General features: G+C 38.9%; 1 protein-coding gene across 4 annotated transcripts in view; it reads right to left on the reverse strand.

The window, feature by feature from the left end:
- Positions 1 to 6,976: 6,976 nt before the first annotated feature.
- The window catches only part of LOC110907982 (protein MLO), a 46,915-nt gene continuing 41,161 nt past the window's right edge, over positions 6,977 to 12,730 (reverse strand). For 2 of the 4 annotated variants that reach the window (XM_035982729.1, XM_035982730.1), the window contains 9 exons: positions 9,900 to 9,985; positions 9,672 to 9,746; positions 8,997 to 9,085; positions 8,850 to 8,899; positions 8,731 to 8,771; positions 7,956 to 8,129; positions 7,837 to 7,872; positions 7,597 to 7,725; positions 6,977 to 7,509 (listed from right to left, as the gene is read on the reverse strand). In XM_035982729.1, the coding sequence (XP_035838622.1) occupies positions 7,147 to 7,509; positions 7,597 to 7,725; positions 7,837 to 7,872; positions 7,956 to 8,129; positions 8,731 to 8,771; positions 8,850 to 8,899; positions 8,997 to 9,085; positions 9,672 to 9,746; positions 9,900 to 9,985 (1,043 nt within the window). In that variant the 3' untranslated portion in view covers positions 6,977 to 7,146. The remainder of the gene's footprint in view (positions 7,510 to 7,596; positions 7,726 to 7,836; positions 7,873 to 7,955; positions 8,130 to 8,730; positions 8,772 to 8,849; positions 8,900 to 8,996; positions 9,086 to 9,671; positions 9,747 to 9,899; positions 9,986 to 12,730) is intronic. The other 2 variants (XM_022152892.2, XR_004878605.1) reach the window with 2 other exon arrangements.

Consider the following 12,730-nt stretch of genomic DNA (forward strand, 5'->3'; position numbering starts at 1 on the left):
ACAAGATGTACCAGGACCTACGCTACAAGTACTGGTGGCCTGGGATGAAACGAGATACCGCTCTATATGTTGGTAGCTGCTTAACTTGTGCAAGAGTTAAGGCTGAACACCAAAGACCTTCCGGGTTACTCGAACAACCGCCGATACCCGTATGGAAGTGGGAGAGCATAGCTATGGATTTCATAACTAAGCTTCCAACCACGCCATCAGGTCACGACAACATTTGGGTTATAGTCGACCGTCTAACCAAATCAGCCCACTTTCTGCCAATACGAGAAGACTACAAGGTGGCCAAACTAGCCCAAATCTACACCGACTAGATCATTAAAAACCATGGTACGCCTCGAGACATCATCTCTGACCGTGACGCTCGGTTTACTTCGAGATTGTGGGAAACATTTCAAGCGGCTCTTGGTACGACGCTGAATTTGAGTACCGCATTCCACCCACAAACCGACGGACAGACTGAAAGAACGATCCGTACTCTTGAAGACATGCTCCGTGCGTGTGTTATAGATTTTGGTGGTAGTTGGAGCAAACACCTGCCATTGGTCGAATTCTCGTACAATAATAGCTACCATTCCAGCATCCAAATGGCACCTTTCGAAGCCTTGTATGGTAGAAGATGTCGTTCGCCTATTGTGTGGCACGAGATCGGTCATTCCCAATTAACCGGTCCCGAGATTCTGCAAGAAACGACCGACAAAATCCACCAGATCAGGGAAAACTTGGTGAAAGCTCGGGATAGACAAAAGAGTTACGCCGATAAACGACGCAGGCCCCGCGAATTTGAAGTTGGTGACTACGTACTTTTGAAGGTATCCCCTTGGAAGGGTGTAGTCCGTTCGGCAAAAGAGGGAAACTTGCGCCTCGATTTGTTGGACCTTTTAAGATTCTGGAAAGAATCGGAAAAGTCGCCTACAGACTCGAATTACCGGAGGAACTCAGCAATGTTCACCCGACTTTCCATGTGTCAAACCTTCGGAAGTGTGTAGCCGATCCCGATACAGTCATACCACTTGACGATCTTCAGGTCAACGACACGCTACACTTCGTGGAAAAGCCTGTCGAAATCATGGACCGACAGACCAAGCAACTCAGACGCTCTCGCATTCCGATTGTGAAAGTCCGATGGGAAGGCAAACGAGGCGCGGAGTTCACTTGGGAACTCGAAAGCGACATGAAGGCCAAGTACCCGCAGTTGTTCAGTTAGATCTGAAGCATCAAATTGGTAAAATCACAGGCGATGTACGACTCTCAGCCTAATTTCGGGACGAAATTCCCTAAAGGAGGGGAGGCTGTAACACCCCGTGTTTTCCCAAAAGTCAAAGTCAAAGTCAAGTGTTGACTGTTATTGGAATTAAAGATGATTTAAAATTATTTTATTTAGTTTCATTTTGATTTTCATATTATGTGGAGTAAGTGTTGTATAATCTAAACAAATTGATCGATAATCTAACCATGAATCGACGAACGACTGTGAATAATAGGAAGTAACAATGCAATAAAGTTAATCAATCAATAATCAAACTAATCAAATCAAACATCGAGTTCAAGTGTGGGAATTTTAGTGCTTTTATACGTGTGTGTGTGCCTTACGTGTTACTTGTGCATGTTTATTTACGTTGTACTGTGTGGTGAATCAATCAAATCAAATCAAGACTCGAAGGATAATCAAACTCAATCGAAATCGAACTTGAATTAGGTTGTAAGGATGCTTGTATGTTAGATATAGTAGTTGGGACTAAAAGTAATTTGAATAGAAACTCTATTCTACTCAATTCCTCATCCATCGAAATCGGAATATCAAAAATCGTCGCGAAACACTCAAAAAGGGACATTCTGATCGAACAGGACATCCTGATCGAACAGGACTAGCCGATCGAACAGGCTGTTCGATCGAGCAGCCCATTCGACCAGGAATGCTGTTCGAACGAATGGGCCTTTCCTCTTTTGGAAGCCTATAAATAGGGCTGTCATTGTCATTCTTTCCACTTTTGGAAAAGCTCTGACCGACCAGCCTCTTCTCTTTACTATTTCTCAGATTTCTCTCAATCCGGTAAGTGTTTCACTCTAATTCTTGTACGTTTTGTTCATCTATCGATTCTACACCTTTCTATCTTTCAAAACTTGGATTTCAACCGTGAAATCACCAAGATCTAAGTGTTCTTGGGTGATGTCATCATGGTGTTCTTCAAGAACATCAAGTTTTGGCATCATTCCAATATGATTAGCTTAGATCTAACCGATCTCTACATAAACAACCTAAAATTTACCAAAGATCTTAACATTTCACGGTGGAAAAGGATTGGAAGATGGATTTTCACCTATCTTTCAACTCTTTTACACTCAAACCGGTGAAAACGAAACTTGAACCGACTTATAAATCATTCTAAACAAACACATGGTTCAAGATTCGGATTCTACCGCGAGATTTACCGATTTCGGGTTAAACGTTAAACTTAGGTTCTGAAACGCTCACTGACCGGACTTGGGGTGATTCCTGCCCGAGTCAGTGAACCAAGTAAAGACTTAGGTTTTGTGGTTCAACTCGTAATCAAACTATCTCCAAAATCACACCAAACAATCAAAATAACCAAGTGTTAGAAGATAGGCTAACCAGGTCAGAAACGCTGGCCGAACGGTTAGGCTGTCCGATCGGACAGCCCAACCGAACGGACTACACCAGCCAATCGACCGGGCCACCCGATCGACTAGCACCTGGGCCCACAAACTCACAAAGTGTAGTATTGACGAGGTAATGATTCGATCGACTACGTCACTCGATTGTAACATTGCTACTCGAATCATGAGATACTATGCTTCAACACTTAACCTTTTCGAAACATTGGAATGTCACCCGATCGAGTGACACGTTGCCAATTGATTACACTAAGATGTCTAACCGGTCGGTTGGGCTAACCGATCGGTTGGGCTAACCGATCGAACGACCCGTTCGATCGACCGACTTGAAAGGTAGGAACACTTTGATGTTCTCAAATGCTGCAACTAAACTTCAAAAGTTCAAACCATCATACACAAACACATCCTTTTCATTAAAGGAAGAAACAACCCACTCGAAAGGACCAGCCGATCGAGCCTGCCGGTCGATCGAGTGGGAATGTTCAAACGGACTTTCAAACCAGACGAACAGCCCGCCCGATCGAACCAGCTGTCCGATCGAACGGCCCAATCGATCCATTATCACTTGTTGCATTTTTCCGCGTTACTCATCGTTATGCTATCGAACTATTCAGGCTAACTCATTCTCAGTGCTCCCTTCAATCCATACCAAACCACTGTGAGTATACTCGACCCCTTTTTGCTTTTAGCACTTTTGGGTGTTACATACGTAAACTATCAAAATCACATACAACACAAACTATTTGAACGCTAACCTATCCGCATGTGCTACTTGACTAAATGATTGCTGTTTATTATGTTTACACGTGGAGTGCTATCTACCTGCTTTAGCAACATAGTACTATAGTTTGGACTCAGCACCCGTTCACACGGGGGTTGCTAAGGACAATTACTTGCATGGATTACGGTGGTAATCATGTATTGCGAACTGTCTCGGACAGTCAACCCGCAGTCGTTGGTACCGATGGTCCCATGTTGATAATTTACATGCATCGTTTTCCTCTGTGTACGTGCCTGGTTATGCGTAAACTATTCGAACTCTATATGCTATATCAAACTTGTGTACTCACCTTTACATTATATGTATTGACTTTATTTTAACGTATGTGACAGGTGTATAAGGTGTTAGCTTGCTAGGAAAGCGAGGCAATAATAAGCTTCTAGGAGCCCACAACCCATGGCCTCTGTCCACGAACCTGATCCGGGGCCATAGTTGTCTGTAGATCTTGCCACTGGCATTTGTAGCCAGAGGGGTCCACAAATAGGGGTCTTTGAAACATCAAACAATATTTTATTTGGTTTGTAATAATTAGAATCTGAGTTGTCGGAACAGTGTTTAGTTGCTTTCTATGATAACTTGTTATTTATTTGGGATACGGTATGGGACTTATCATTTAAACTGAATTTGTATGATAGTTGTTGTGGAAACTTCTGGACAATCTGTTTCGCTCAGTGCCGCGCCCCGATGATTCCGCCATCGGTTGGGGTGTGACATGACACGGTGACGGATGGTGGAGATGAGTTTTGGTTTTGGTGGGATTCCAATGAGGTCCGTATCGATCGGAACTCCTTGAAAAGGGTTTGCAACTGAGACTCGAGTTTCACAGAACTCGATTTCGGATAGAGTTTAAGCAGCCGTTGGTCCAGGGGGATCAAGGCAGCTCTGATACCAGTGATGTGGTTCCAACAATCAGTTGTTGGCCAAAGAAATTAAGAAGGAAGCCAGGTAGCAATTTAGAGAGAAACCAGAGAATTTAATTCATAATCTTCATGCATGTAACATTGGCACATATCAATTTAATACCCGGTTCTGAATATGAATCGAATTCGGGTATGACCAGGTGTTGAAAAATTGAATATTGAGAGAAACCGGATAGGGTTTATGTACATGTATAGAGGAGAAAAACATACCCTATGTAGCCGGGTAAGGTATGATCAAGTTCAGGTATAACCGGGTATTGGAACCAGATATGGGTCTGGATAACAATACCTGATTTAAAAAAAAATACTATTTACACAAAGTAAATTCGTTTAAGATTTGAATTTGGTATGTAATTTGTAAAAATAATTAAAAGAAATTACAATAACATATATTCACTCAAGTACAAATTATTTGCTTTATAATATGCATTTTTGGAAAACTTAAATATTAAATTTGTAAAGTAAACATAAAAATTACTTTAAAAATTCGGGTATTCTATCGAGTGTAAAAAAAAAACGGGTATCAAGTATAGGCTATAACCGATTCCGGGTATAGGGTATAACCGGTTCCGGATGTTTTTGGTTATAAGTTGTGTACGGTTTCGGATACGGATATTGAGCTATAAACGTATACCATATCCATACCCTATGGGTAGGGTCGGGTTTGGTTAGGTGTACACGATACACGAGTACAAAAATGACCGGTTTAGGTTTTTTTTCCTGGGTACCGGTTTTTTTCCCGAGTATGGTTTTTTTTTTGCACCTCTATTTCCAACTCTCACGAGTTAACGACCACTAAGTATAGTAACGGAACGACGTATTTGTATTCAAAGTTTCGTACCCGATTAAAATATCTCGTCTTATACCTGTTATCATACTTGCTACAATATTATAATAATTATAAGTTTTTAACATACTAGTTATCGTTTTCTTTAAAATTATACAATGTATTAATATAATTAGGTAAAAGGGTTTGGATAACTAGACAAATATCACCCAATCTAAGTTGGTAGAGACAACCTCACCACTTGTGGTTGTTAAAGAAACGAGACTGTCAATGTTTGAAGGTCTGATACTTGATTCAACCAACTCAATATCTGGGCCATACGTATAGAGGTAATCTTCAATGTACATGGTGTGTGTGATTTGATCGATCCACGACACAAAAAATAATAATGTTGCAACGACCTTGTTATTCTAATCAACTCCCAAAGAACAAATCCTTCAAATCGGACATCTAGACACGACTTAAGACATGTGGATGGTGATTAAAACCCGTCATCTAGGTGTTGATCGTGTGAAAGAGGCAAGGTTACAAACCTTGATGACTGAGTTCAATAGCTTGAAGATGATTGAAACCAACACCATAGATGAGTTCACTACAAAGTTGACAGGAATCTCATCCAAAGCCGCCTTCGTTAGTAAGACCTTTGAAGAAACAAAGACGGTCAAGAAGTTTCTTACGAGCCTCCCAGAAGGTTTATCACATCATAGCCTCAATAGAATATATCTTCAATCTTAAAAGTTTTGGGTTCGATGATGTTGTTGGACGGTTGAAGGCTTATGAGGAAAGAGTCAAGGAGGACAATCATCAATTAGAAACCCAAGGCAACTTATTGTTTTCTAATACAGAATCATCTTCTAATCGAAATCGTGAATCTAGCAGGGGGAACGTACGTGTTTCGAATTCCTCACAGGGTAATGGTTGTGGTTGTGGTGGAGATAACACTTAAGACCATGGTTACCTGGATTCCTCTAAAAAACGTGATGACCATGGTTACCCAACTCGATTCCCAAGAAATACTATAGACATAACCTGAAACCTCTAAAGGGCATCATAGATGTGCATGAGGGAAAACTGTTCTAAGAAGCAATGGTCCTTAAAGGGGGACTTCCAAAGAAGAAGAGGTGTTGGCTCGTGCTTGAATCGACATATCGCTTGAATCAATAAAATGTGAAGGGTTTTGGGAGAAGGTCACGAGAGCTGTATCACATTGTTGATACGTATAGCTTGGAATACCACGAAATGAAGACAAAAGTTGGTTGGTTTAGTAGTATTAAGAACAACAAATGGAATAACCGTAAAAGTGAAAAATGATACCAATATCCTGGCCATGATTAGTGTGAGACTTGCCTGGGGTGTTACAATGGTCCATGTTAATCCTATCGGTATGAGTATCGTAACAATCATCCCCTTGGGGACTCATTGTCCTCGTCCTCGATAAGGTTTGCCTCACCATCCCGAACAGCTCAGGAGTGGCTCTGAAACCATTTGTAGCATCCGACCCCTCTCACCACCAATATTGTCTGCTTTGCCCCCGATGGATTGCTATCCAGAAACTCACTCATGGATTTATTTTAGGTTGCTATGATGGAGACTTCCCAAGAGGCCACCCATCATAGTACTACTCCCACCTGAGCACGCTTTGGAGTTTTCATGTGCTCCATAACCAATTAAGCCCAAAACACGTTGGTGATCTAAGAGGTAGGGCATTCCTTATAAACCAAGATCTCTCCTGGTCATGACCGATGTAAGATGTGCCTAGGGTGTTACAATGGTCCATGTTAATCTTCTCGATACTGGTACCAGTATCAGCATCGCTACAAGTTAATAATGAGAAAAGGTACAAAACTTGTGTTATCCCTTTTATATAAACAATTAATGTAAGGCATTTATTAAAATACATATAAGGGAACACACATTCTTATCCTTCAACGTTGGGCGCTCTACTACTAAAATCAAGAAATGTAAGGACGTACTATTTATCGAAAATGCTACATGACGTTGTACGTAATAAAACCTTAGGGTCTAGAAAAGGAGAACTCATGATGTAGATTCTTCGGATGATTATCGTGGACATGATGTGAACCTTCGGTATCAGAGACTTCGGTTTCTGAAAGATATGCTCTTGGAGATGGTGGAATGTCAATTTCGCTCTCCAACATGGATGATCGGTGTTTATTGTTGTGGAGGAGATGCATCGGAGACGAACCACGACTTGGCGTATTTTCAGGGCTCCTTATGCCCGAATTTGATATATCCACCACTCGTCCGCCACCACCATGTTCTCGCAACCACTTTCTATCCTTTGCATTCTTTTGCCATTTCTTTAGAGCTTTAGAGGTTTTCTCATCAAATATGGACCTTTTCTTTTGAGAGCCCATCTTGAAATTAGAAACAGATGGTCCGAATGTTAGGTATCATTAAGTAAATAATAAGAATATGCATGTTTTGATAAGAGGGGAACTTACTTGTGTAACCAATGCATAAAGAGGGAATGTGATGTAGCTACACATGATATGAACAATCACTCCTAATCCAACTCTAAAACCAATTTCCACCATTCTCTCATGGTAACACGAATCTATCCCGAATTCATACTACAAACAAAAACCCAACCAACACATATGTTGTCAATTAAAATTGAACCATTTAGTAACATGTGCATTGCATATATAACATAGCTAAACTCTATACAAAGAACGCCTTACCACGGCCCACAAGAAGAACGCCATTTGAAAGGCATTCTGCAATTAATCAATATATAGAATAAAGTAACTATTTGAGTACCAACTTTGGATTGAATTGCAGATAGTGTTTAGTAAATTACCTGAAACAAAATGAAATGGATCAAGAAAAGTACCAACTGAGGGGTGTTGAACCAAAAGAACTTATTGGTGGGCTCTACCAATGGAGCCCCTCTAACAACTGTTGTCTTATCTTGAATTTGTTGAGCCATTTCCATGATCACTAGTTCAAGTTTTGTACCCACCAATAAAAGAATCTACAAAAACTTCACTTAATTTAAAACTAGGGGAATTGGCCTGTAATAATCCCACCTAGACCTTATTGGCTATTAATAATCCCACCTCAGAATATTCCCCCCACTAGTCCTACCTTTCACTTATTTTTCCTACAATGGTCCCCTGTTAAAAAAACTTAACGGAGTTAAGCTTTTTTCCAAATTACAAACAGATTTTTAGGGCTTTTGATCAGAATGATGATACGAGTCCATTGATGTAAAACTTACTTCGAAATGGTGCTCCAAGTGACTTGATTTTGGTTAACTGGAAATTTAAACACCCGAATTGAAGCGTTGTTTTCATCGTTTGGAGCACCGTTTCGAGGCAAGTTTACACCAATGGACTCGTATCGTCGTTCTAATCAAAAGCCCTAAAAAATTTGTTTGTAATTTGGAAAAAAGCTTAACTCCGTTAAGTTTTTTTAACGGGGGACCATTGTAGGAAAAATAGGTGAAAGGTGGGACTGGTGGGGGGAATATTCTGAGGTGGGATTATTAATGGCCAATAAGGTCTAGGTGGGATTATTACAGGCCAATTTCCCTTAAAACTAAAGTTAAATGCGTGAAGGCATGCATAATTTACCACAAGAGGAAGAAACGATAGATATGTAAGGACATGCCATCCTGCATATGATCAAAACGGGTTTTGTCACTTTCATAATATGTACATATATAGAGAGAGTGCAGAGGTAGAGAGTTAACCTTGAACATTTAGAAGTAGAAAAATGATGGAGAATATCCAAAGCGGGATACTATACGTTAAAACATATCAATCAAAATGACAATCTACATGAATGACACGACACAATATATATGACGAAAGAAAAGATTAGACAGGGAGAGTGTGACCTTATACCCAACACTTCCTTGAAGTCATCTTCCATGGATCTCTTAATATACTTATGGAAATCAAATTGGCTACTTGAACCACAATGTTTCTGTTTTTCCAAGAAACAACTTAAAATGAATTATGGTTCAAGCTAAATAAAAACATATGTTTTACGAAATCATTTTAAGTAAGTACACTAATACGAGAATAACATGAACAAACACTTGTGGATAGTTTAGTTCACATATAATGAAAGAGAGAAACAAAGGTGATTTTATAACAATCACATTGTTTATCATAGTTGCAACAATATGTCTACGTGTTTATGCGCTTTCATAAAGTTCTTTACTTAAATCAACTATGTATTAATTAAAATGGTTAAACAAAATAAGTACTTTTGTCACCTTTTCTTTTTGCTACAAAAATGAAATGCTTAAACGCATAATGTCATAAATTTTTGTTGAACAACAATATTTCACATCTAAATAACATCTAACATTTCACTTGCAAGAATTTAAACCCGCACCAGTTTATGAGGGGCAAACATCATACCACTAAACAACTAGGCTATGTGTGCATAATGCCATATATAATCGATGTTGTTAATCTGTCTTAACTGAAAACATTTAAAGATGCATCCTTCAGTTTCTAATAAAATAGAAAAATAGGGTTATGAGTTATGACTGTTGACTTACATTTATAAATCCATGGCGAATTGTCAAATAATCAATCTTTGATATCGATCCGAAGAACTGCCTGAAGAATGCCACCTATTTTGATATTTAATCTAATTAATCAAACCTTGACATAAATCACGAATATGAATGAAAGTACAATAAAAACATATATTGTATTATCTTAGGATTATAGTTAGACACTAGAGCTTTAGCCAAATTTATTTAATAGCTTATTTTTATACTTACCAACCATCTAATTCCGGGTTTAGTAGAAAGACCAGTGTGACGTTTGACGAAGGAGGTTTCATGAGCTAACCTAAATCTCGTAGGATCTGTATACAAAAAAAGAAAGAAAACAAAATTAATATATGTGATAGCACCCATAGTAGTAAGTCTAAAACAAACTGGAAACAGTGTAACCATCTTTCCATCGTGCTTGAGCTTTGCCACTCTTATAGCCACAACCGGCTCCAAAATAACTAACAATGCAACCTCTATCTCTAGCCACTTTGCCCTTATTCTTTTCCTCTTTCCTCCACATCATCACTCTATCCTTATAATTGATGCCCAAGATCATTTACTTGGTTCGGATGATTTTGGATGAATAAATTAAGACTAGTATGCCCAGATTATGTGAAGGGACTCTCGAACATGGACAAAAACCAATCACTACACACACACACACACTCTGAAATTTCATATTTAAATGTTGGTATAACATGGGTATTTATACCCTTGCATATGGCGGTTAAATAATTGCTTCTAACTAACTAACTAACTAATTGTGGGTAGCATTTATAAATGCCGTGCTCTAAATCTGGATACTTGACAGCAATTTGATTTATTAGTTTACCTATTTTGACTTTCTAAATTTTACCTATTTGACTTTCTAAATTGACTCCTAAATTACACAAAATTTATTGATTACATATTTCAAACAATCACTCCCCTAATCAAGAAATTTCTTAAGCTTGTTTGAATTCCTTTTGTACGTCCATTGTGGTCCATCTTCTTGTTCCTTCTTCGTTTTGAGTTCTAATGGCAATTTAGACTTTGACTCTCCAAATGCTATTGATCAAGATTGAAACGGGTTAGCATTGTCCCCATCGAATTGAGACCGGGTCTAATCTGTCTTGAAGGTAATTTTGATTTGGGTTTGGACTATGCCAACCGGTACCGAAGTGAACTCGGTTCGGTTTTTCAGCCTTTGATCAACACTTCTGACTCCATTGTTTTCCGATTTATTCTATGATTCCCGTGATTCATCATTGATTATCTTTCTTTCGTCCGATTTGTAAACCTTAGCTTATGTTTTCTTTATACAATCGACATGCTTTGATTCTTCCTTTAACCATGGAAATTTTCTAGCCAGTGAAACAACCATTTCATTGATTGACACTACAGTTTTTCTTCATGTCCTTTTATACTCCTTCTTGTCTTCGTACTCTCTTTCTTTGATGATCACTAGATGATACACAAGCCTTTTCTTTTCCTTTTGTTATAGATTTTAAATCACATTGACATCATCTGTTTTGTTCTATTCTTTGGTTTGATGGAGATTGCAATTTAATTGATCATCTTAGGATGAACAAAGATGAGTATGCACAAATTTTGTGCTGCGACTCTGGAACATGGATAAAAACCAATAAAAGACACGTTGATATTTCACATTTATATGTTGGTATAACATGGGAATTTATACCCTTGCCTATGACGGTTAAATAACCATTTCTAACTAACTCACTATCATCTCGGTACTAATATTAAACGTTGAGTCCTAAATCTGGATACTTTACAACAATTTAGATTTTTATTTTAGCAATTTTGACTTTCGACTAAATCTGGATACATTACAACAATTTTGATTTTACCTGTTTTCACTTTCTAAATTGAATCCTAAAATACGCTGAGGTGGTGTTTGTTTTTCTCAAAAAGGTCTGCGCAGGCTCTTCTATCTGCACCGCGCAGACCATGCACAGACATTGCCATCTACAGACTCTTTGTTTTTCCGAAGACGTTTCATTAAAAAAAATGTCTAAGCGAGCTCTTGTTGGTACATACTTGGCCTAGCCACTTTTAAGACATTCTAAGGTCTGCAGAGGGTTAAACACCACCACCCACCACCAGCGTCCACCACCCACCACCGTCTACCACCACCCACCATCCACGTCCACGTTCACCACCTACCACCACTGTCCTCCACCATCTATGTAACACCCTGTGTTACGAAATTCAAAGTCAAAGTCAAGATTGAAGTCAAAGGAAAAAAAAGATTGCTAATTGCGATCTGTCACTCCTTGCTCAACTCCTGTTTTGACTTCTTTGACTTGTAGTTAATCTATTTATTTTATCGCATTAGTTGTATTATGTGGAGTACTTGTCATTAATCGAGATTTAATCGCTAGTTATCGCATGTTTTACCGCTTTATCGCTTATCGCATCGCAATCGTATTCGCGCCTTGATTGATAGATTATGAATATTGTTTTACGTATGTGTGTTACTTATGTGTTACTTGTGCATGTTTACTTTATGTTTGTGGTGATTAATCGAAACGCAATCGCAACTCTATCGTATCGCAACGTAATCGCAAACGCTAAACACAAGTTATTTATAGTGATTGTATGTTAGATATAGTAGTTAGGTTATTTGTGTAACTAATGGGTAATTCTATTGCATCGCTCGCTCGAAACGCATCGCAACACTCAACACGCGAATCGAAACGGCAAAACTCAACACGTCGGACACCTGGATCGAGTGGCCAATGTGACAACCCTCACAATTCCAGGTATCCGTACAAATTAATTAATATTTAATTTGTGCTCAATTACTGTGCTTGATTTCAATTATGAATAAACTGCTTTCTGTTTTCTGATACATACATACTCATGCATCATACTTTATTACTGTCACTCCACTTATTATACACAAACAATAGTGACAAACTTGATGCACAAAGCATAGTTAGCCCAGTGAGCGTTATGGATTTAGGTGGAAGTTGGGATACTCACCTACCATTGGTCGAATTTTCATACAATAACAGCTATCACGCAAGTATTCAAGCCGCACCGTTCGAAGC

The sequence above is a fragment of the Helianthus annuus genome, chromosome 14 (assembly GCF_002127325.2).
Source record: "Helianthus annuus cultivar XRQ/B chromosome 14, HanXRQr2.0-SUNRISE, whole genome shotgun sequence".
NCBI lineage: Eukaryota > Viridiplantae > Streptophyta > Magnoliopsida > Asterales > Asteraceae > Helianthus > Helianthus annuus.